Raw genomic sequence first — 23,992 nt, 5'->3', positions numbered from 1 at the left:
AAAATTGAGAAAGAAAATCTAATGTTTCGGACCCACTGTATTTTTCCGGGTTGGGAATAGATGGCATGTTCTTTGGTCTGCCAGACCTGCGGCCCATCTTACCATACAGTCGTGCATGATTTTATTCCAATCCTCCCCGGTGACAATACGGAAGAGAACGGTGATAGCCTTGCCCGCTGTGGAGAAGTTGGCATGCCTATGACAAGGGGAGATGGACAGCTCCGTAAAGATCACTTCTACTGTATCCACTGTACACGGTGCAGTGATCGTCAACAGGAGGGAAAAAAAGGCAGCGTCCTCACCGGTTGATGTTCTCTCCGTACTTGACGGTTCCAAAGAGAACAACGCCGGCAAATGCATAGCAGAGGAGGAGGAGGAACATGCCCACGATGATGAAGAAGCTCTTGTACATGCTGACTACCACGGTCAACAGCAGCATCTTCAGAGTCACCTAAATTAATCACACACACACACACACACATCCGTAAGCATATTTTGTTAAGATACAAATTCTTATTTTTTTTTGGGCAAAAGACACCGAATTGAACAGATTCTTGCGCGCAAATATACTCACATGCTTCCCACATATTGTGAAGAATCTGAAGACAATCACACATGTGCCCATCATGTAGGTATATGCATTCTAGAGGGGGGAATGATATAGTTATATGCAACATTGACTCCACAAGAATTTCTAAAATGTTCTCTTCGTGTGACAGGAATTTGTCGAACCAGTAAGGAGAAGTGCAGGACTATCCAGATGACACCCAACACCGTGACCAGCAGGTCGTAGCGATTCCGTCTGCTCTGCCAGTAGCCCGCGGGAGACATGGCTATGAGCTTCATGGTCACCTGGAAAAACACAAGTAACATCACACACACACACACACACACACACGTATATGCCCAGTGCAGGCAATCAAACCATTAAAGTGATAAATGAGGGTAACATGCTCACCTCCAGTACAAATATAAAGGTGAAGACTACTGATATGGTGGCGAGGGGAAATGTCACCTGATCGTCCACGTCCCACTGGAGAGGAGAGCAGATTCACACACATGTCAGTAAGTCAGTTCACATCATATCAATGTACCTCATTGGAACATCTTAATTGTTCTGGAAATGCAAAATAAATACAAGCTCATAGGAGATTAAAAAAAAACCCAGATACATTAGAAATGACATGATGTATTGCAAATTGAGGCTTTACCTTGACTGAGAGCAGCACCGACTGTGCCAGCACCAGCACAGCAATGCCCCGTTTGAAGAAGGGATGTTGAGTGATGTCATACATCTTGGCCCGGAAACCCCCGTTTTCTGTCCGGCAGATAGAAGACCAGACTTATAAAACAAACATGTTTGTACCGTCAAGTGGTGGACCTCTCTGAGTCAGTGATTCAAATTAGAATCTCTAAACTGGCTGTAGCAGTATGTCTTTCAAAAAAGCAGCTGATGCTTGAATCCGTGGTAGTGGTCCTTCCTGTCCAGCAGATGGCACTCATGGACTGCTTGGGTGTTGACATCAGAGCCATAACGCTCGATTGTGCTGTAGGTTTCTACATACACTAACAGATTTGGTGAATGTTGCATGTTGCATATTGCAAAGGGAGATTTTTGTTACTGTTGCATCTCATAAAACAGAACTTGAGCTTGAGCAGGAGATGCAGAGTCTTCTCTGAGGCACATAAGGAAACTGAAGCGGCTTTAAAAAGAAACGAGAGGAGCTTAAGAGGGTAGTGGCCTGTGCTGACGCCCACCCAAACTCACAAACAATACTATATCCCCTTTTCCACAGGGGCAGTGTGGGAAGTACGGGAGGGTCTCGGGGGGGGGGGGGGGGGGGGGGGGGGTCTGAGTCTCCTTGATTGACACTTGAGACCCCCTGAAAGCCTCAATTGTAAAATTCTGTGGGGTCTCTTAAATCATGAGACAATTATTTCTAACTTGCAACTGTCACTAAAATGTATTTTGAAAGCTTACTAGTGCCCAGTATTCATTATTCAAACTGCATTCACAAATATGAGTAGTGAGCGCGAGAAACGATGTGTGACGTAAATGTCGCATCCAGCCAGGAACGCAACAGGATGCGCCAATTTGTGCCACTTTGTGGACCTAATTGGACCACCTTTGGACAAATTTGATCCAGCGCCTTTCGTGAGAACCTGATTCAAAGAAAGACGTCGTCTCCCCTCTCTTCTTGACTACCAGGACGGCAATGAGAAGAAGCCAAGCTGAGGTCTGTGCGTCGAGTTCGAGCGTGTTTGCATGTGTGTGGTTGTGTGAGTGGCCTTATTGTTAAGGTTATAAGCCTTAGTGATGTGTGTGCAAAGTGTGAACAGCCAAGTTGCTTTGCTTGTATCCATGAAATTGAGTATTGAGTATCTGACGGGACCCCCAAATTGCCACTGGGTGTTCCGCACACTGCACAGGAGGACTATGACTGCTCTACGGGTTTCCAGGATTGTATTTCTCCATTCACATGCATATTAAGTTCATGCTTGTTTCATGTGTCAACAGTCTAGTTTGGAGTTTGGAGAGCGTTGTAGCATGTTATCCTAGTCAACTGTATCCACATCAAAGCAGGGAGTTTAATATCTAATAAACACAGAAATTGAACAACATTTCATCCAGTGGCGGTCTCTGTGATAACATATGACTTTTCACAAGCACTTTTGAGTCGGACTATGTGAGTTCGGGCCAGCTCGGCGCTGTTATGATCTGCCAACAGTGAGCGGGTGGCGCCGGTGCAGAGGGGCCTCTGGATGCGGATCAAAGTCTGGCTGATACCGCCGGTGTCAGCGGCACTGCTGACTAAAACTGAAGCCATTGATTTCCTGTTAGTTCTCAGCCTCGACTGTACTAACAGGCCATTTCCCACACCGCCTCCGAGGCACTTTCAACTACTCTCACGACTCTTAATCACAGGAGAAAGAGCGACAGCGTGAATGTTCCGTGTTCCCGCGTCGACATGTTATCGATAGCAACGTAGTTTGAGTGTGTGTAAAAACTGTAAGCAAACTCAATATTTATCCGGTTACCGCTTGTCCGTGAATGGGATTTTTAGTGCGGGTGAAGCTGGTAGTTCACTGCAACATGTGAAAATTTGATACCCTCTGTGAATTTCCTGTAGGAGGCTGTGACATGCACGTTATATCTGTCCTCCTATTCAACTGCTTCATTACTACTGCTGGGAGGCGTCAGTCCTCAATGAAAAACAAGGACTGTTAAATGCGGATTAATCACGCCAAACAAAACTGCGGGCACACACGCCACATGGACAATCAATTCATAATGCTGTGATTTATGCCACTGCTTTGTACTGCAGAATGTTTGCCAAAGCTTTTGGCTTTTTATTTTTTGCGTGTGAGCACCTGGGCGAGGGGGCAGGTGCAGAGGTTGGGCTATCTTCAGTCGACTCTTCAGGTCCTCCCATCTCCTCTGGTCCACTGTGAGGAGAGCGGTGCCCTGGCGGCGGGAGACACACAACACATTCAAATCCTGGAGCCAATTTTTTTTTGCAAGCTTGGTTGCAGCATCAGTTTGAACCCCCCCCCCCCCCCCCAAAAAAAAAGCATAAAAAAGCATGATGCTGCATTAAGCTGCATCACTCTGCGTGGCTCTCTTACCTTGTTCTCGTTGAAGTTCGCGATGACGACGCCCACAAACAGAGTGAGTCCAATCATGCATCCCAGAAACACAAAGACGTGGATGTAGATGCCATGGATCTGCAGGCACAGTGGTATTTAATGTAGACACCAGCGGTGAAAAGAAAGACTTTGATGGAAGTGAGTGGTAAAGGTAAAGTGAGGTACCGGTCCGACGCGGTGAATAATGACATCTCGGACCTCCACCCAGCCTTTCAGGGACAGCACTTCAAACAGAGCCAGCATGGCATTTCCCACATTGTCAAAGTTGAAATTACGAGGGTTGGCCCTGAGGAAGGACGGAATTAATACATCAATCACCTGAAGAAAAACAATCCTAAAATAAATAAAATAAATAAAATAAATAAATAAATAAATAAAATAAATAAAATAAATAAAATGAATAAAATAAATAAAATAAATAAAATAAATAAAATAAAAATAAATAAAATAAAGTAAAGTAAAGTAAAGTAAAGTAAAGTAAAGTAAAACAAAACAAAACAAAATAAAATAAAATAAAATAAAATAAAATAAAATAAAAAGCACTCTACCAGACTCTCGGTACCCAGAAACCAGGTTTCTTCTCTCCAGGCTTCAGCTTCAAGTTGAGGTTTTTGGAAACACTGACGTTTATTCGGAATATACCGTGGCATTCGTCCTGCAACCAACAACACAGTTCACAGCAAAACACAGAATGAAGCAACCATTAGAACAGCTGTTGGTGAAGTGGCTTAGCGTGTATGTTGTATGAAATAACAACTCAAACATTTGAAATGTTAAACAGACTGAAAAAAGCTGTACTTGTTTTTGCATAACGCACTGACAAAAGAATTCTTAAAGAATTAAAAAGTCCGTTTGAAGACAACATGTTTCTCCTCATCGCTACGCAAGTAAATGGATCATTTCAATGCACATCAATCATTGGCGCATTACCAGTTCTCGTCAGTTAACTTGTTGAGTAGACTTGTTTGTAAAATAAAACATTGGCACAAGCTGAAAGAAGTATGACTGTAGTTAGGAAAGTGTGATAAAGGTAACCACTGGATTATTGATTGACTGGGAAAACCCCTTGTACTTGTTCAGCTCGTGGTTCCCTGCGGGGAGTGTGGAATGGGGAGGTGGGTGGTTTAGTGAGGAGATTAGGTTTCTTGCTGTACCCGTCTGAGGATATGGGGGTCGTTGCACTTGGCGAGCTTTCCGGCAAACAGCTGAACCCCAAAGCTTGCGAACACCAGCATTAGTGTGAGGAGCAGAATGGAAACCTGCGGGAGAATCAATCAGGAGTTTAAGGCAGACAGTTCAGCGTAATCCACGAGTGCGAGATCAGAGAGCAAACTGAGGAAGTCAGACAGCTGCGGATGTGGAGAACTCAGCTGGGAAAATCCACGTCGGACCCAGAGAGAATCGGTAACTAAAGCAAGCTCCTAATAATATAATTATAACACTTGGCAGGCAAAGGAAAAGGCAAGCCAACGCCAGAAACAGGAGGGAATGCAATAGCAACAAGAGCACAGTGCAATAGAGGGGAATAAGATGCATTCATGTGCAAATCTTGGTGGTATTTTGTGCACGTATCCACCATAAATCATAAATACTTAACCGTCAACCTTTTTCCAAAGCATATCATAGTCCTTCACACATCTAAAAGCTTTTCGAGACCATCTTTACAGTTTAACAGTGTCACATTCAAGCCTCAGCATTGCAAGTTTCAAGGGAATTAAGTTTAATGTTACGCTGCACTGAGGTGTAAATAAATAACTACCTGCCAGATGCCAGAGCTTTCTCCTGATTAAGTTTTTCATAAGTAAGCTGAAGAGTGAGAAGACTGAGTCATGTTCATGCACATTTGCGTGCATATGCCCAGAGTGCATATCAATGGGGACCAACATGAATCGTATGTAACACAAGCCGCACACAAGTGGAAATGGTGGCTAAGAACGAACCAGGAAGATCTCCTTGAACCCTTTGAGAACCTCCCGCACCACCTTCCTCATCTGGGGTACCAGCTTGAAGATCCTGAGTGGACGCAGGGAGCGCAGCATCATCAGCAGCTGAGCCCCAGACTCAGGAGGGACGTCAGGAGGCAGCCAGCACAGGAAGATCAGACTCACCTGCAACAGTGAGGAAGGCAGCAAACGGTTAGGGCGAAAAAAGAAAGGCATCATTGTAGTTGCAATGTGTTCACGTCACAGATTCATCATTTGATTTAGCAACCCTGTAGATGTTATTCACTAAATCCGTCTTTTGCATAATCTTTGCACACTAGATGAATAGCCAATTTGAACGTGAAATGAACTAAGCTAGGTTGAGATTACTCACAAGATAGATGAAGATGTCCATGACCCCTCCAAAGTCTCTGATGACGGCGGTGGGGGTGAAGAACAGGCCGTCGGCCATGATCTTCAGGTTGAGCTCGATGCTCATGAAGATCACGAACACGTACTCCCCGATCTGAAACAAGAGAAGCACGACAGTGTAACGACAGTGTAACGACAGTGTAACGACAGTGTAACGACAGTCGCGTCTCCCGATCGAGCCTCCGATCGCTCGCTCGCTCAGCTTTCCATACCTGCAGTGTGGGGGCATGCATGACCCTGGTGAAGGGCGATTCGAACATCATGGAGATGCATGAGCAGATGGTCACCACGATCATAACCCAGTCCAGATAGGTGACGAGGCCCAAAAGATCGCTGCGTGGGACACGTACGTTAGCATATCGCTTTGTTTTTTTATTTAAACAGATAAATAGTTTATTAGTCGTAAGTGGGTCAAGACGGCTATTTGGTTTGCAAACCAGCAAATAATTCAAGAGAAAGAGAGGGGGCAGACAAAGGGAGAGGGAGGATATGTGAGGAGTGGTATGAGAGAGTGAGAGTGAATAACTCTTTGTGTGTGTGTGTGTGTGTGTGCGAGCAATCTGTTCTGCAGGAGTCAGTAAAAAAAAATAAAAAATCCCCCCGGCACCAACAGTATCTGATACAAAGGACTAGCTCTCATATTAATAATCAGTTCACAATTTCCATTCCTTACTGCTAGTTTTTTTGGGCAAGCACAGCAGGCAGGTAATAAGAATTAATAAGTAGTGCACTGCTGTAGAGCGGACAGATCAATAGCGAGAGAGTGAAGGGATCAGTAATTCATCACACTTACTACAGCTGGTGGTACTTGGTGTTCTTCACCGCTCCTGTTATGGGGTCCGTTTTGGATCTAGATATGAATTCACACAAATAAATTGAATTGTTGACATGTTGATAAAACCTCACACAAGGATATTCACCCTATGCTGCAGAGTAAACAGTACAAATTGGTCTAAAGAAATCAAAGACATGTGGGTCAACCTTAATGTTTTTTGTATATTTACTGAGTGCTGAAGTCCAACTTTACACCATTCTGAGCCACGGGAAGCTTTAGAGAAACCTTTAGACCAAATGGAGATATACGACTGATCTTACGCATTGAAGCGAGCCCGCACAATCATCCTGCAGAAGTTCCTGAAGCGGTGCTCCCGCCCCACGATGAAGAGAGGCTTGTCAAAGTACGGATGGTTCTCCCTCAGTTCCTCCTCCTGGACTTTTCTACGAGCACAGAGATGGGACAAACACCATTTACGACACAGAATAACCATGAAACAGCAAGGACTGAACAGAAATGTCTTTTTGTCAGATCAATTGATCAATGCTTGTGTGTTGTGTGTGTGAATACCTTTTCATCTCTGCTTGTTCTTTCTTCTCTTGGATCATCTTGATCTCACTGTCCTCCCTCTGCGCATTACGGTAGCGTACCGTACTGGAATGCTGGGGGTAGAAAAGAGATGATGAAGGTATGAATGACACTTTTAAATTGTATTTTGTGATAAATGTATCTCTATTTGTATTTCTTTTTGTTTTCAAGAATACTAGTGGAATGCATAAAACAACAAAACACTCAGTGAGGTACAGCGTGTCAGTATTTGGGTGTGTGTGCTGCGCTCACATCCTGGGTGAGCGTCTCAAGCGACTTCCCCCGGCTGATCCTCTGACTGGTGGACCCATGTCTCAGAGATCTGCAGGTGCAAAGAGCAAACATGTGTAACGCAGTACTTCGCAGGTACGTAAGATAGTACTTGTTTGCATTTGTGGTTGTGTGTGTGTTTGTGTGAGTGGTCAGACCTGCGCTCTTGCCGGATGTGATGCTGCACACTGAGTATGGAGCGTTCTTTGGCTGGCTGGCCCTCGAAGGATCCGCTTAGCATACGCTGTCTGATGCAAGCCCTGTGAAACACAAACATGTTTTCTTTCTCTCTCCTCGTGATCAATGATAATGAAAATTAAATATATAAATATTATTTTAATATCAGTGCGTGAGGTCACCAGCTGGCAACCACAACGCAGCCGGATCTGGTCCATCTTGCTGCCTAAAGAGCTATCCTCGACCTTCGTTATTCGCGGCCCCTGACAGTGGCAATCCAGACTGTTATTTTGAAATAGGTTCCAATCATTCCATTAGTCAATGTGTGTGTGTGGGCATCCCTGCGTGTTCTGGCTAACAGCAGAGTCATGTCCCAGAACAGGGCTAATGACGCCGTGGGCACCGACGGCGCGTGTACTTCAATCATTTACGGAGACTCTAAGCGATTCCTTGTTTATTGGCAGTGAGTATGCAAAAGCGCCTGCGCGTGCTGGACGTTTGTCGACGCGACTGTGAGCCCTAATTGTGCGTTTGCGCGGATGATGGCAGGCCAGACAGAATGTGTTATGACTACTGATATGCTGTCTATCTTCCAGACTGACTAAATAAGGGGGGGGGGGGGGGGGGGGGGCAGATTGTACATGGTGCCAGCGAGCTGATCCACAATTAGTGCCAGTTCTGCCATGCTGAATAGAAAATCATCCATTTACTTCATGCTGATGAGTCTGAAGTGGGTCTGTGTGTCTCTCTGTGTGTGTGTGTGTGTGTGTGAGACAGTGAGGGAGAGAGGCATTAACAATGCCAGAGTGCTGTTACAGCAGAGCTACATCTAATGCGCATGCACACACAAAGACTAGGACGTCTTTCATGACCGTGGATGATGCAAACCAAACACGTCTACTGCAGCTGGGGTCTCCGAGGATGGTGTCAATGCAACATCTTCTGATCTCCTGATTAAAGCTAGGGTTAGTAGACTTCTTCAAAAATTGTTGAAATTCTCATTACATCCTGACACTAGTCAATAAATGAAATATTCTGGGGGGAAAAAAGATGAAGCACTGATATCTGTGGGTGTAGCAGGACTGTATCATTTCATTCGGGCCCGATAAAATGATTGGACGACCGTAAACTCATTGCGCGTCTTCCACGAGCTGTTAGCTCGACGGCTCCGAGTGCTAACAATAGCCATGTTCGTTGTTTACGTTCCTTAGGATTATTGGTTGAAAAGTGAATCTCTTTAGAGACATCTCCGAGACGTATAACTGTTGTTTCAGCAGAATTTCAGCTGCAATGATTTTTCTTGATGCAACAATGAAAGGTGGAGCAGGGAAACATACTTAAAATGCTGCCTTAATAAACATTGAAATACAGTCACTGAAATGTTGTTTAAAAATTTGAACTAAATTCATTTACAACCTAGATGCCCAAATGACCAAAATGATGCATATTGGGGAGGTGTCAGAAGTGTCTTACCGCAGGATTTTATTGATAGTGTTCTCTTTTTCCAGGAGGTTACGAGCTCGGATGCTAAATATTGACCTGCGGAGCTGAGAGAGCACATAATGAGAGTCCATCAGCTGGCAGTTTGTTAAATGCATGGTGTACCATCCAAACACACACCATACAAACAACAATTGCTACTGTATCTTCTGTATATATAGCCACTAAAAGAGTTGTCACTTTCACATTCACGATCTGTATGTGTGTAAGTAAGAGAGTGCGTGAAAGTACCTTTTGGTCGATGTACTTGTTGTCCTCAATGGCTGAGCGTTTGGAGTGGTCACAGGAGGAGGATGATGCGGAGGGGAGACGCCGGAACAAACAACTGGTGTCCTGCTGCTGACGATCAATGAACTGCTTCATGAAACTCTCCCTAGAGTACACAACAATCAGCACACACACAATGCAAAGAAGTGTAATGAACGGTTCGCTACTGAAGAACTCCGTATGCTCAAAGAAAGTAATCACATTTGCAACGTAACGGCCAAACAATCTTGGTACAATATACAGTCGGTGGGAGCTCCTGCTGCAGATGGACTGCAGAGGGGGACTTCTCGGGGAGCGAAGGACCCAGCTGTGCTTTAATCAGCAACTAAACGATACAATTGATTACGGGGTTCACTGTGTTGGACACAGTTCAGCTCTTCTGCTAAAATAAAACTGCATGCAGAAAGATACAAAAGGACTACTTGCAGAATATTATCGGTTACTATCTTCTTGGGAGCAAATGTGAAATATTGGTTTCTGGTTCTTTCCTCACAGCATGTCAGTACTGTAGAATATGTCTGAGAAATGGTGGTAACAGTAAAATGTAATTTAAATCACCCAGTTTCTCTTCTCCTTAGGCCCCAAAAATACTGGAGCTTGAAATATTAAATGGTTCGCTGAGCATGTGCCAAAGATTTTTTTCGGGATGAGATGCCTGTCTGTTTTTAGAACAGCAATTTAACTGCAGCCAAACAGACATTCAGGTCTGTATACAAAAAAAACAAAAGATGTATTGTGTAGGAAGTGACTTGGCTGAGACTGGGTACCTGATCCTGGGCACGGTGAAATCCGACGGGAGCTTGGAGATCTTCACCATCTGAGGTCTGTTGGGGAACTTCTCAAAGATCCTGAGTCGCAGAGGGAGCTTCTCTTTGGTATCAGCGTTGGCTTCGCTTTGCTTAAGCTAGAGGAGGGGGGCGGGGGGGCAGAATAGAAACCAGTTCAGGCATGGAACAGAGCGAGCGAGATGAGATAAAGTAAAAGAGGGAAAGTCAGCCACTTGATGGGAAGAGAGATATAAAAATCAGATACACAGGGGAAGAAGGACACTGTTACTGTGGTTTAGGTGTGGAAAGTTCAGAGATTTTGAAGAACTGCTGGTATTCATGGAGAAAAAGCACAAGACTAGGCCGGGTATTGCAGGAGAAAACTGTGAAATACAGAAGTTTTTTTTTATTTGTTTTATCAAGGACTTAAAAGTGCAGCATTATATTTCTGCCTGATGATGGCAGCAACACACTTACCTACAACACACACACACACCACATACACCACACACAGCCACATTTAAAACAAGATCCCACTTACTTTGAGAAAAGAATGGAGAAGGCAAAAGAAAAAAAGGAAAGATTACTTTGGAGTGCTTAATGGAGAAAAGAAAAGGTAGCGCGAGTCGGAATAATGTGTGCGTGTGCGATGGGCCTCGCTGGCAAAAAATAAAAAAGAAGAAGAATAAAATAAGACGACAAAATGAATGAAACTAATTATTCCCTTTTAATTACATATGGGGGAGGCTGATTGAAATCCCCTCGCAGGTATTCTGTGTCTGGCTGCCTGGAGATAACCCCTGATGCATTGCAGATTAGGCTATGCAGAAGTGAACTGCATTTTGGGTCGACGGTGAATGGCAGCTTATCATTCAGAGCGGCGAACCGCTGTGAAACAACACTGACTGGGCTGCTGGGCGAATGTGTCTCCGTCAGTCAGTCCGTCTGGTATCTCTGTCTGCAGCTGGAGCGGCCAGTCGGGATTCGAGGGGAGGACAGCCGCGGGAAGGAGACGGAGGGAATGGAAATCTGTCTTTCTATGTTTTACTTTTTTCCAGCAGACTGAAATGTGGGAGCTTCTTTTTTACCCTGAGTGGGTGAGCGCTGAGTGGCACACTGTGAAGACAGGATTATTGTAAGAGCATTTGCTTGCCTAGGCTTTCAGTCTACATTGTGTCTCCCAAGATAGACACGGGATAGAAAGAGGCAGAGAGAGAGAGACACCGAGCGTGAGACTCAAATAAGTTAAAAGAGAGAGAAAGTAGACAGAAGGAAATGCATGGGGGAAAATGAGTATGAGATAAAACTTAAGGGATGACGAATAGACAAGTGGATTGTGGATCTAATGTGGCTTGAAGCAATAAACAAAGCGCCATCATATGCAACATCTGCTTCAGCAGTACAGGATTGAAGATAATAATAGTGAGCTTCTTCTATAGTGCTGCAGTTCTCCGGGGTGAAACTTGCAGAAAGTGCTGCAGTCATCTCAAATAGTACCTTTACATTTGGTCGCTGAATTCCCAGCAAGCAGAACACACACACACACACACACACAACGATTCTCAACCACGCACACATACACGGTGCAGAATTAATATGGACCATACTGTTCCCAAAGGTCCAAATCAATTGGGGCCAACTCAGCTCGATGCACAGTTCTAGCCGAGGCTCTACGCTCCTCGTCTGCAGCAGTGTCCCATTACAGTGAAACTTTCTGTGCTGTGCATCTTCCTTCCCTGCTCTCTGTGTTCATCTCCACCTATTATCCAACTCTTTTTTTAATACAACACTGCCCAAGTGTCAGAATCTTGGTTTCACTGATCTCCCGTTCTTGCTCTTTATTTCCCCATAAAAGAGGGACAAAGAGAGCTGAGGCGAGAGGAACAGACTGAACGTTCAAAAAGAATGAACTTGACTCATAATCAGAGATCTTGTGTAGTGAATGATGCACATTTATTCATGTAATTCAATTTATCTGTTTGTTTATATGCTGCATCTGAACCCACCGACTGGAAATAACTAAGCGAAGGATGCACTGAAATTAATTCCAATTCAAACAAATCGGAACCCATTGTGCCATGGATCATTCAGTATCCTCTTTTTTAAAGGGGGGGGGGGGGGGCTATTAGTGATACTTTAGAATTGTTTGTCTGCTGCATTACCAAACATATTGTGTCTTTCACAATTGACGCTGTGTAAGGCTGCTTTGGTGAGTAGATGCACTAGCAGGTTGCCATAGATTACTACTAACTGTACGTGCTTAGGACCTTCAGTCTGGTCAATACACAGGATCAATAAGGCACATATGGACATGCAAGAGCTCAGTAACAGAGAACAGAGAGAACAATCTATTCTCTACTGATTATTGGCTTTAGCTTTAGGAATTGCTTTCTCCTATAAAAGTGCACCCATTGGCAATATAATAATTATAGCAAACTGTATTGTCATAGCACTTTCTTAACAACGTTACAAAGTGCTTTACAAACAACAATGAAAACCAACAAGGCTGGTAAAATGAGAAGAAGGCCAAAGGAGATGAGTGAGGAGGAAGTAAAGACAATACAATTAATTTGGTTTTGAAAAGTGAATCCAATGCTGAAGTGTCTTAAACATGCATTCTCTCTACTGGCCATCAGGGGGCGACTCCTCTGATGGTATAGAAGTCTAAGAGTGACTCTACTTCTCACTTGATTTATTACCTCAGTAAACATTGTAAACATGAGTTTATGGTCTCAAACAGCATGATGTTCATTTAGTAAATTGTGGTCTATTTAGAGCCCTAAAGCAGAGTATGCTTTAGGGCCGGCTTACTGTGATTGACAGGTTGCTATCGCTACCAGAGACGAATACTCTATGTCACTCTTCTGCAGTCCAAATATAGTCACTTCTGTTTACTGGTTGCAAAAAAACCAAGATGGCGACGGCCAGAGTGCCAAATTCGAGATTTCAAAACGGCAGTCCACTAACCAATGGGTGGACTATATCCACTTTTGAAATACAGTCTATGATAAGATCACATCAATAGAAATAAAAGCAGTAGAAACATACAAACATTTCTAAAAGCTTTCACAAGTGCAAAGGTTTTAAAAGAAGCTAGAGACGAAGTGTTTCTGAGATTGGTTGGCAGAGAGTTCTATATTGTGGGGCTGCAAAAACCTTGACCTGGGCGTAACCAGCAGGGCTCCATCCGTGGATTTTAATGGTTGAGAGGGCACATGCCAGGTCTAGAATGTATTTAGGAGCAAGTCCGTTTAAGGACTTTAAAATGAGCATTAGAAAACCAATTGTGCATTTAAATGCAGCCAGTATATTTATTTCTGTCAATACACTGAAAGGGGCTATCAATGGATCACAACTTGTAGCCTATGTGAAAGGTAGGCAATGGCTTGTGGTGATGAACCCACATGTAACACAAACAAGGTTCCTAATGAATGCTAATGTTGCGCTCTGTATCTGCTGGATGTGTGATTAAACCACTTTGCAAGTCTGCCATTTCAACTGTGTGGGAATGTTTTTGTGTGGCCAAAAGAAAACTATTTTCAAGTGTGTGTGTGTGTGTGAGAAAACGCCCCTGTGTTTCTCTTTATGTTATAGTGAATGGCTGGTGAATCTAAACCACTGCTTCGCTTGCCACCGACGAGATTTAGTGTACGGCGGTGTAACAATGGAGCCGAGACTAATGTGTTTCGCCTTGAGACCCATTCAGGTGACCCGCCGCCGCTTCCCTCTTCCATTCGACTCAATTTCAGGCTTGGCTGAGCTGGGGAGCTTTTCGTGCGGGATTTCCACAGCTTTCCCCAACCGACGCTGAGGGAGGAAGAAAAGCTAATGCTGACCGTTAGCATTAGACTAAATTCAGTCATAGCCATAGTTCATGGGAGAGGGGGGGAGGGGAGTAAAATAGTCGGCATCAAAATGGCCTCAGACAAGCAGCTGGAGAGTCTTGATACAGAGTGAAGTGAAAATGAGCTGCGAGGAAAAGCATCTTAAATAAGGGAAAAAGGGCCAAAAACATGAAACCCCCCGCAAAATGACACTATTACTCGTGTTCAGTTCGGATGAATACCTTCATCTAATAACTAACATATAAGACAGCTTGAGTTCTCTCTCCGAGGCAGCTCCACGCTGATAGAGTGATGACAACTGCACTTGGCTGAATGACGAACCCATGTGGCGGTTCGACTCTTATCTGTTCCATATATGCATCCTTAAAAGATTCTTCCTTTTTCAAGCAATTGGAGGGGGCAGCAAAAAATATTAGCCATGCAGCCCTTTTTTGCAAATGATCCTCCAACTGCAGCCAAACTACTTGAAAAATCACTGATATGGCAGCAAAAAATATTTTATCTCTCTCAAGCATCCTGGTCATTGGAGCATTTGTGCATAAGCACTAGTTATTGACTGACTGAGGCAAGCGAATACTCGATCTCCCACTGTGTAACTCCTCTGATCGGACCTGTGAGAGCGCTTCACAGACACGCAAACACACGGAGAGCGGATATCTTCGGAGACCGGCCAATGGCGCGACGGGAAGCTGGCGAGCAGCCGCCTACGCAGCCGCTCTGCCCACACGCACACACACACGCGGCTCGAGTGCCTGTGGGCGGATGTATGTACAGCCGTCTGCATTTCGCCATTCAGACATCAGAGCCTGCCATTCAAGCAACAGGACCAGACATCAGCTGTGCATTATTGGGACATGAGAAGAGAAAGAAAAGTGTTGTATCTGTGTTTCTCTGTCCTTCTATACACCCATGTTCCCTGGGCCAACCGTATCCAGAATCTATGTTAAAATGTATATGTAGAAATCTCATGCAGGTCCCTGTCATACTATATCCTATGTGCACTCCACATTCCCTCGCAGTCTTGGTTGGGTTCCCCCGGCCTTGGGCCAGTCCAGCCATAATACCCAGCGGTGGGAGAGCTAAGAGCGAGTTAGCAGGGTCACCCTCTCCTCTCATTAGCTGGGTAATGGGCCGTGCTGTGGAGCTGCTGTGAAGCCACACAGCCTGTAAACCTCTAATACTCAAAACAACTGCAGATAACATATAATGCGATGCCTACACTATATTTGTGCTTTACAGACTTTTTTTTTCTTACCACTATTTTAGATACATCTTCCACTCTTGTATATACAAAGTATGTGAGACAAACAAACTATTAAATAGCTACAGATCATCTCGGCAAAGATCTTTTTTTCCTCCAGACAGCTGGCTAACCTATACGCTTTGTGCATCATCCATATTTACAATATCAATAATAATCGTACTAAACAAAGCACTGTAAAAAAAAAAGGCTAAAATGTCAAATAAAGTAATAGTAGTAATAAGTAGTGGTAAGTAAATTAGTGTTTTTTATTGTTGTCAAATATAACACTTCAGAAAATAAAGTTTGAATGATCAAAACATCCCCAAAAACTACATAAATGTACTCAAGTATCAGTGATGTGTTAAATGGAAGACACAAATCTTCATCTGCATCGGTCCAAACATATTACATCTGTGTGGATATTTACTATAAACCAGCGCTGGTCAACGATATTCCCCCATGCCTTGTACAACATTGTTACTGTTCTACTAACGCATTCACTTGAGCACAAAAACTGAGAACTAAATTCAGTCCAAATGCTTTTAAATGGCCGTTAAAGATTCCTTAGCACGTCTCCATGTTAGCCTTCCTTCCCATTCTTTGTTTTCACAGTTACGATTGTAGGAGTGCCACACTCAACGGCGAGTTTACTGAAGGCATAGAGCAACAATCCGAGGAAAGTCAAAGTGTGATTGCAGCCATGTAAAAACATGGCGAAAGTTTTTTCCTTCTTCAAAATAATTTTAGACACGGGTCGTGACTGTTTGTGTGTGTGTTGGTGCTAGCTCTAGCACAAGGCAGAGACATGGCACAGTGCCCGAAAGTGTCTTTCAATAGAAAAGATAAAAAAAGTGAAGGTGACATTCAAAAAGATAAGAACACATTGTATTGGGATTCTCTAAGGGTTACGCTCCTCTGTTCTCTGCTCCCTCCGTCTTCTTCTTCGCCTTTCTTCTCCTCCACCAAATCCCTAAAAAAGTCCTCGGTCCATTAAATCACACAAATGGGAGGACGGGCTTCTAGTTTAACTCATAAATCACGAAATCCTTGGTGGGAAGCCGTAAAAAGTCCACGACGCCATTTGATCAAACTACGCTCTCCTTGACCAAATGTACAGTCGGTGCTGAGTGTCTTCTTAAAACACTGTCGCACAGAGCAGACAGAATGCACGTGTACGAACACGCCGCCCCATACGTGCACATATCAATATTGGAGGGAATGAGTTGCGACTTGGAAGAGGCCCTTTGTTGTGTAGGCGTTGCCGCGGCGACACTGTGCGTTCCCGTCACAGCTGTGGAACTTTGACTACTCATCCTGATCCTCATTTATACCCAAAGCAAACATCCATCTTCCCTCTTCTGCTGCTCTCTCCTCTCTCTCATTCCCCTCCCCGTGTGTTCATGTCGCTCCCTCCGTCTCACTCACAAACCTCCCTCTCTCCCCCCCTGGTTGATCTCTCGCAGTCAACGCCAGATCAGAACCTGTTCAGCTGACAAATGTGGAGGACGGACGCAACTCGACTGACAACACACTGATGCCGCATCAGACGACTGTTGGGGGGCCTCTGTGCCACATCACACCCTCTGTCTGCGGCCTACCCGCCGTGTTTCCTCAAGGATGCTCATCTGGTCGGGAGCCCTCCCTTACAACAGTCGTCTGTTAAACTGATAATGCATATCTGAGAGAGAGAAGTCGTCCATCATCATCCGTCACACCGTGACTGATGCTCACATGGACCTCTACCAGCACAAAGAGGCCCACAATTATAAACTCCCATTTGTCTGCTTCAGCCGTAAATCCTCGAGCAACAACGCAATCATATTTCAAATGTTGCATGCGTGGGCCTCGCACCGGATGGCAGCGTGGTTATACGGTACAAGCTATGAGGCACAGCGGTCCGCTTTATCATTTATGAAGCTTTTAACTGAATCTCTCACGGCCGGAACAATCATCCTTGAGAGTGTGCAGAGGAAATCAAGCCTGTTGTGGGTCTGGCCCTGAAATAGCGAAGGCCAGGGGCTACTGGGTATACACATGAACAGAATACAATAGGACCAACACCGTGGTAAAATGACTAAGGAGCATGGCCAGGAAATGAAGGGAGTGCATCTGTATGTACGTCCTCTCACGAACAACATCTCGGAAGTTGTTCAGCTGTGATCGGTTCCTCTTTCCTTCCCGCCAAAAAAGAGCCCAAGTAATACTGTATTTTGAGACAGATATATTGGTACAGTACTTAAAAGTTAAAAAAAATAAAATCAGATAATGATATATCGGCCATAGTGCTGCTATGCTACAGTGCTGATAGTTACATCACTGTAATCGCCCTAATAGGGGAAAATAACAAAAATGTCCAATAAAAATGAAAAGCTGCCCCCGTGGAAATGCTATCATATATCTATTTACTTATATTGACCATATTAATAACTTAGGTACGGTTTTGCCCACTAAGATGGTACCGATATCTGGTCTGGTCCATGGACTAAGAGAGGAAAAGCATAGCTGTGCCTGTCTAGAGCACATACTGTATATCTGAACACTCACAAAGCTACTGCCTCTTCTCTCTGTTCGTAAGGTTCAGAAAAAGACTTTGTGAGAGAGGAAGAGAAAATGTCAAAGGACAGAGTGAGAGGTCTCAGAGCTCAGCGTGCAAAGGATTCAAATGTCAGTTTGTCTGCATGCGTTCTCTGTAAACAGACTGTAGATGAAGGGAAGGTAGCTACACTTTTAGCTTTTCTCACTCTCGGCCTAGCTTTTCTGTTTGCTCCGTTTCAACAATTTCCCAAATGTGTTTGTCATGACTCATCTTCCTGGCCCGAGGACCTGTTTGATTGCCAGACATTTCCACTTTCGCACAAACAGAAATGCAAAAGTGACTGTTTGTGTGTACGCAGAGAAATGCTCAAGCAGATATATCACTGCCGACGATTCATACACACAGATGCACACAAACACACATTATCATCATCATCACTGGCCTTAGGGGTAAACACCTTTTTTATTTCTATTTGGTTGATATCTAGCGGCAAAGGATAAACATTTCCCCCTGTCCCTGCACCTCCCCTTGGTCCTGCACACATTGCTCTGTGGGAAGAAAATGATTTGTCGGATGGAGATGGGCCATCAGTCTCTACCATCACCAAGCCCGCCGACCTGTGACGCCGTAGATGAAGGTACAGGGCAATAACGGGCAGAAAAAACATCCAATAGACAAACTCTTTTCTTTTCTTCTTTTTGTTTTAAATCACACACAGCTTTTGTCCGTCTCTTGTTGTCTTCCTCTGATTGATAAAAGGTGTTCTATTTCATCCTTACTGACCGCCAGAGGCAGTGCTTCACACTGGATATCTTCCGTCTCGCGCATGCGCAGGTCGAATATTTATACCAACAAAGTCACCTGTGACCTCGGATGACCCCCGTCGTCTATAACTTCCGGTGTCATCCTGAGTTCAGTCCTTTTTCATCTTCTCGCTACGCAGGTTAACTACCATGGTAGTAGAAAAAATATATATTTTGTCTACGATCAAGATATATTAGAGTTTGTCGCGGTAGCCTTGTGACCACCGGTCGGAGTTGCGGATCTTCGCCCTCCAAAGGCTGTGACAAGCTGTCCCTCTTAGGAGGGAACGGCATTTCGCCGTGCGGACCATCGAGCCCCGGCCACCCAAATCGCGAAGACAGCAATCAGACAGCTAACATTGTTTGTCTATAACCATTGTTCGTTTTTTTTTTTTTTTTACTCGGTTTGCGGAGCGCTTCCGCTCTAGCTAATCGAGTGGCGTGCTAACGTGAGCGTTGAGTTGCGCTGTCGGGCCGCCCTTCACAGTGAGCAGAGTGTTCCCGCTTAAGCTAACTTGGGAGATGCTAGTTAGACTAGATCGATGTTGACATTGTGCCCATTGATTCCTTACACGGCTATCACAGTTAGCAGAGCGTTCTCGCTCCGGCTAACTAGACTAAGCTAATACTCGGATTGTGTTACAGCAACTGCAGCAGAGTGCTCTCGCTCAAGCTAACTGGTGGGACACCAATATCTGCAGCAACTATCCTAGTGAAGAGTGTCCTCGCTCCCCTCTCACTGACTGTCCCCTGCCTGTTCTCACAAACATTCAGCAGAGAGTCCCGCTTAGACTGACCTAGAGAGTCGGCCATGTTTGACTTTCCCGGCTGTAGGACCTGTATGGCTCCTCTACAGCCTGATGATGGCCATGACCTCTGTCCCTCTTGCCTTGGCCTCGAGCATCTGAGGGAAGGCCTCTCTGAGAACCCATGCATGAACTGTGGCATCATGCCTCGAGCAGTAAGGGCCAGGTTTGGCTGGCGCAGTCACCCCTGTCTGAGACATGTAGGAGGACCCTCCGTACTATCCCAGTGGAACCTGGTGAGCTGTTTGGGTCAGCTGCTATACAGGCGCTTCAGCGGACTGTTGAAGCTAGCCAGACCAGGCAGCAGTTCTCTGGTCTTCGCAGGGACATGCCTGCACCCCGCAGACCTAGGGGTCCTACTTCACCCCCCCCGGGGCTGTTTTCAGCCCCCAGCTCACCCCAGTAGCCGCCACAGGCCGGACCGCTACCCACAAAACCCTACCTACATCCCCCCTAGACAACCTCCGAACTTGGGGACTACCAGTCGCCCCCCCCCCCAGAGCCTCAAGAGGCAGGGGGTACAGGGGATGATGTCTCCTGGCCGGCCGTCGGTTATTTCTCCCAGCAGCACATCAGCTACTGGGCAGCTCATGCTTCAGACCCCTGGGTGGTGTCCACCCTAACCCAGGGGTACAAGCTTCAGTTCCGACGCCAGCCACCAGCCTCCAGCCGGGTCAAAATGACCAGCATCACCGATCCGGCAAAATCCCTAGCCCTGAACCAGGAGTTAGCCACGCTCCTGGTCAAGGGTGCAATTGAGAGGGTGGACCCCCTGTCACAACCCGGGGGGTTCTACTCGACTTACTTTCTTGTAAAAAAGAAAGGCGGCGGACTGCGCCCAATCCTAGACCTGAGGGGACTAAACAAGTTCCTGAAGGTGTTACCATTTCACATGCTGACCACAGCAGACGTCCTTCGGGCGGTTTCCAGGGGAGACTGGTTCACGTCTGTCGACCTGAAGGATGCCTATTTTCATGTTCCCATTGTACCTCACCACAGGCGGTTTCTTCGCTTCGCCTTTCAAGGCGGTCACTTCCAGTTCAGGGTGCTCCCATTCAGACTCTCCCTCTCCCCACGGGTGTTCACAAGGTGTATTGCTGCTGCCCTTTCACCCCTGCAATCACAGGGCATGAAAATACTGCCGTACTTGGACGATTGGCTGATCTGTGCGCCATCCCAGCTTCAGGCGGCACAGGACACTGCTCGCCTTCTCTCTCACGTGGCCCGGTCGGGCCTCAGGGTAAACATGGAGAAGAGCTCCCTGAGCCCTTCTCAGAGCATAACCTTCATTGGTGTGGCTCTGGATACAGTCACTATGAGTGCCTGTCCGTCACCCCAACGGGTGGACGACATCCTCCACAGCCTCTCTCCCTTCCGAGGGGGCAGGCGGTTGCCCTACATTCTTTTTCTCCGCCTATTGGGCAAACTAACAGCTGCCTCAGCTGTCGTTCCCTTAGGTTTGCTGTCACTGCGCCCCCTGCAGAGATGGCTGAACAGCCTTCACTTGGATGCCAAGTGGCACAGACACAGGGCAATAGTAGTATCGGAGCAGTGCCTACTCGCTCTATCCCCATGGAGGGAGAGAGCATACCTTGGAAACGGTGTCCCCATGGGTTTGGTCCCGTTCCGCCGAGAGGTGGTCACAACAGATGCCTGCCTCTCAGGATGGAGTGCAGTGTGGCAGAACAGGACTGCTCAGGGGCAGTGGTCTGCTCAAGACCGCATAGAGCATGTCAATGTTCTAGAGCTATGGGCCGTGCACCTAGCGCTCAAACATTCTCTGCCATACTTGAGGGGAAAGCATGTGCTTGTCCGGTCGGACAACACCTCTGCGGTGTTTCACATAAACCATCAAGGGGGCACCAGATCCGCAGAGTTACTACGGGTATCCCGTGCCCTTCTGACTTGGGCTGCCCCTCACCTTACCAGCCTTCGGGCAATGTACCTCCCAGGGGAACGGAACCAGGTCGCAGATTTCCTGTCCCGTCACAAGCCTCCACCGGGGGAGTGGCGGCTTCATCCAGATGTAGTGCAGAACATTTGGGGTCTCTTCGGCAGGGCAGAGGTGGATCTCTTGGCCTCGGAGATGTCGACCCACTGTCCCCATTGGTTCTCCCTGACGGAGAGGACCAGTCCTCTGGGTCAGGATGCCCTGGCTCACACGTGGCCAGAGGGGCTTCTTTATGCCTTTCCACCATTCCCTCTGATCTTGCCAACGCTTCTCAGAGTTCTTCAACAGGGCCACAGACTCTTGCTAGTGGCCCCCTTATGGCCAGCCAGGATTTGGTTCTCCCTACTGCACAGACTCTGCTGCAGGACACCCTGGCGCCTCCCCGACAGGAGGGACCTCCTGTCGCAACTAGGAGGTCGGATTTGGCATCCCAATCCCAGCCACCTCCAACTATGGGTCTGGCCGCTGGAGGGCCCGACCAGCTGCGGACTGGCTGCATAGAGCCAGTCAGAAGAACTATCCTGAATGCCAGGGCACCATCTACCCGTCTGCAGTACGAAAACAGGTGGAGGCTGTTTTCTGACTGGTGTGTGGTTCGGAACAAGGACCCAGTGCAGTGCCCCGTACCTGTTGTACTTGAGTTTCTGCAGTCCCTCCTAGATAAGGGCCGGTCTCCCTCTACCCTGAGGGTATACGTGGCTGCTCTTTCATGGCACCATGCTAGGATCGACAATGGCACAGTAGGGAGCCACAGACTGGTGTCCCTCTTCCTAAAAGGGGCTCTGCAGTTGCGTCCCCCGAACGCCCCGAAGGCCCCTGCATGGGACCTACATTTTGTATTGGACACCCTATGCTTGCCTCCTTTTGAACCCCTGGCACGGGCAGAGCCGAGATGGCTGGCAACCAAAACGGTGTTTCTCCTTGCCATCACTTCAGCTAAACGTGTAGGCGAGCTGCATGCCCTGTCGGTGAGTGAATCGTGTCTGAGGTGGAACTCAGATGGATCGGGGGTTACTTTGTGGCCTAATGCAGCGTTTCTCCCAAAGGTGCTGACACGCTCGCATATCAACCAGCCTATCCAGCTTGCAGAGTTTGACCCCCCATCGGGAGAGGAGAGGTCAAGGCTGCTGTGCCCAGTGCGGGCCCTCAGAGCTTATGTGGAAGCCACCGCTTGCATACGGCGGTCGGAGCAGCTCTTTATCAGTTATGGTGGGCCTAAGAAGGGCTGTGCCCTTTCAAAACAGCACCTGTCCCACTGGATAGTGGAGGCCATTGCCCATGCATACAAGGCGAGCAACCGTCCTCTACCATCCGGAGTGAGGGGCCACTCTACCAGGAGTGTCTCCACGTCATGGGCAGCGCTGAGAGGTGTGCCTGTGGAGGATAAATGTGCTGCGGCCCCATGGGCATCACCGAGCACATTCACCAGACACTACAGAGTGAACGTTGCCACCCCTCACCCACTGGGGAGGGTTCTTTGGCCAGCTTCTTCTGCCTGAGCTATACGAGGTGGGTACTTGTGATTCCTCGTGACTCTTTTGGTATAAGTCATCCAGTGTGAAGCACTGCCTCTGGCGGTCAGTAAGGATGAAATAGAACGAAAGTTACGAATGTAACTACGGTTCTATGAATCCTGAATGAACGCCAGAGTTCTTGGTCACTCGGAATCCCGTGAACTCGCGAGAAGATTCCATAGGACTGAACTCAGGATGACACCGGAAGTTATAGACGACGGGGGTCATCCGAGGTCACAGGTGACTTTGTTGGTATAAATATTCGACCTGCGCATGCGCGAGACGGAAGATATCCAGTGTGAAGCACTGCCTCTGGCGGTCATCCAGGATTCATAGAACCGTGGTTACATTCGTAACTTTCGTTTCCGGGTCTGCAGTTTTACGGTCAATGCCGGCTGAGGTTACGTGGCAAGTTAATGCAATGAAGGAAAAAGAGGTGAAAACATAACCTGCATTTCTCCTTGGTCTTTTGAAGGTTTCTTCAAAGTTGCTGTCCAGAATGCATGACTCACTGCCTTTTCTAACCTGATAATTATCCAACAATTTAGCAACAAATCTAAAAAAACACATTTTGTAGATTCAACAAGAGATTGAAACTAAAACAAAAAGGCTGCATTGTGCTTTTACTGCGACAATTCCAGTTGTAGGCAAGTAAAAAAGCTGCCATTACTGCGGTGACATCTCACTTTTAATTTAACAGTAAAGCTGTTATCTATGTAAAGAATTTTACTACATAACCGCTTTTGCACAATTTTTGCTGAGGAATTAAAATTCTATTGAAAAAATCTTGAAAAAAATATGCTCAGTATATAAATTAAATCAGGAAGACTTTTATTTTTACTCGTCATTCATTCTCAATTCCCTCTCTCTCCCTCCTCCGGTCCAGATGTTGCCACAATCAGCCAATCACGTCGTTGCTGTCGAACTTTGTATCTGTTCTCCTCTTTG

At 46.3% G+C, this 23,992-nt stretch overlaps 1 protein-coding gene across 1 annotated transcript in view; it reads right to left on the bottom strand.

Moving 5' to 3' along the window:
• nalcn (sodium leak channel, non-selective) overlaps positions 1-23,992 on the bottom strand; it is a 75,270-nt gene that overhangs the window by 4,504 nt on the left and 46,774 nt on the right. Inside the window, exons 16-37 of the mRNA XM_076081857.1 lie at positions 10,347-10,483; positions 9,544-9,685; positions 9,286-9,359; positions 7,794-7,895; positions 7,618-7,687; positions 7,348-7,439; positions 7,098-7,220; positions 6,796-6,852; positions 6,215-6,335; positions 5,965-6,096; positions 5,589-5,756; positions 4,803-4,907; positions 4,197-4,303; positions 3,814-3,934; positions 3,628-3,726; positions 3,373-3,466; positions 1,212-1,318; positions 959-1,033; positions 733-852; positions 575-643; positions 303-451; positions 103-196 (exon numbers count right to left, since the gene is read on the bottom strand). Coding sequence (XP_075937972.1) covers positions 103-196; positions 303-451; positions 575-643; positions 733-852; positions 959-1,033; positions 1,212-1,318; positions 3,373-3,466; positions 3,628-3,726; positions 3,814-3,934; positions 4,197-4,303; positions 4,803-4,907; positions 5,589-5,756; positions 5,965-6,096; positions 6,215-6,335; positions 6,796-6,852; positions 7,098-7,220; positions 7,348-7,439; positions 7,618-7,687; positions 7,794-7,895; positions 9,286-9,359; positions 9,544-9,685; positions 10,347-10,483 — 2,358 coding nt within the window. The remainder of the gene's footprint in view (positions 1-102; positions 197-302; positions 452-574; positions 644-732; positions 853-958; positions 1,034-1,211; positions 1,319-3,372; positions 3,467-3,627; positions 3,727-3,813; positions 3,935-4,196; positions 4,304-4,802; positions 4,908-5,588; positions 5,757-5,964; positions 6,097-6,214; positions 6,336-6,795; positions 6,853-7,097; positions 7,221-7,347; positions 7,440-7,617; positions 7,688-7,793; positions 7,896-9,285; positions 9,360-9,543; positions 9,686-10,346; positions 10,484-23,992) is intronic.

This window comes from Anarhichas minor, unplaced genomic scaffold (assembly GCF_050575085.1).
Source record: "Anarhichas minor isolate MPS153535 unplaced genomic scaffold, ASM5057508v1 ptg000087l, whole genome shotgun sequence".
NCBI lineage: Eukaryota > Metazoa > Chordata > Actinopteri > Perciformes > Anarhichadidae > Anarhichas > Anarhichas minor.
This window is presented reverse-complemented; position numbering and strand designations above follow the sequence as displayed.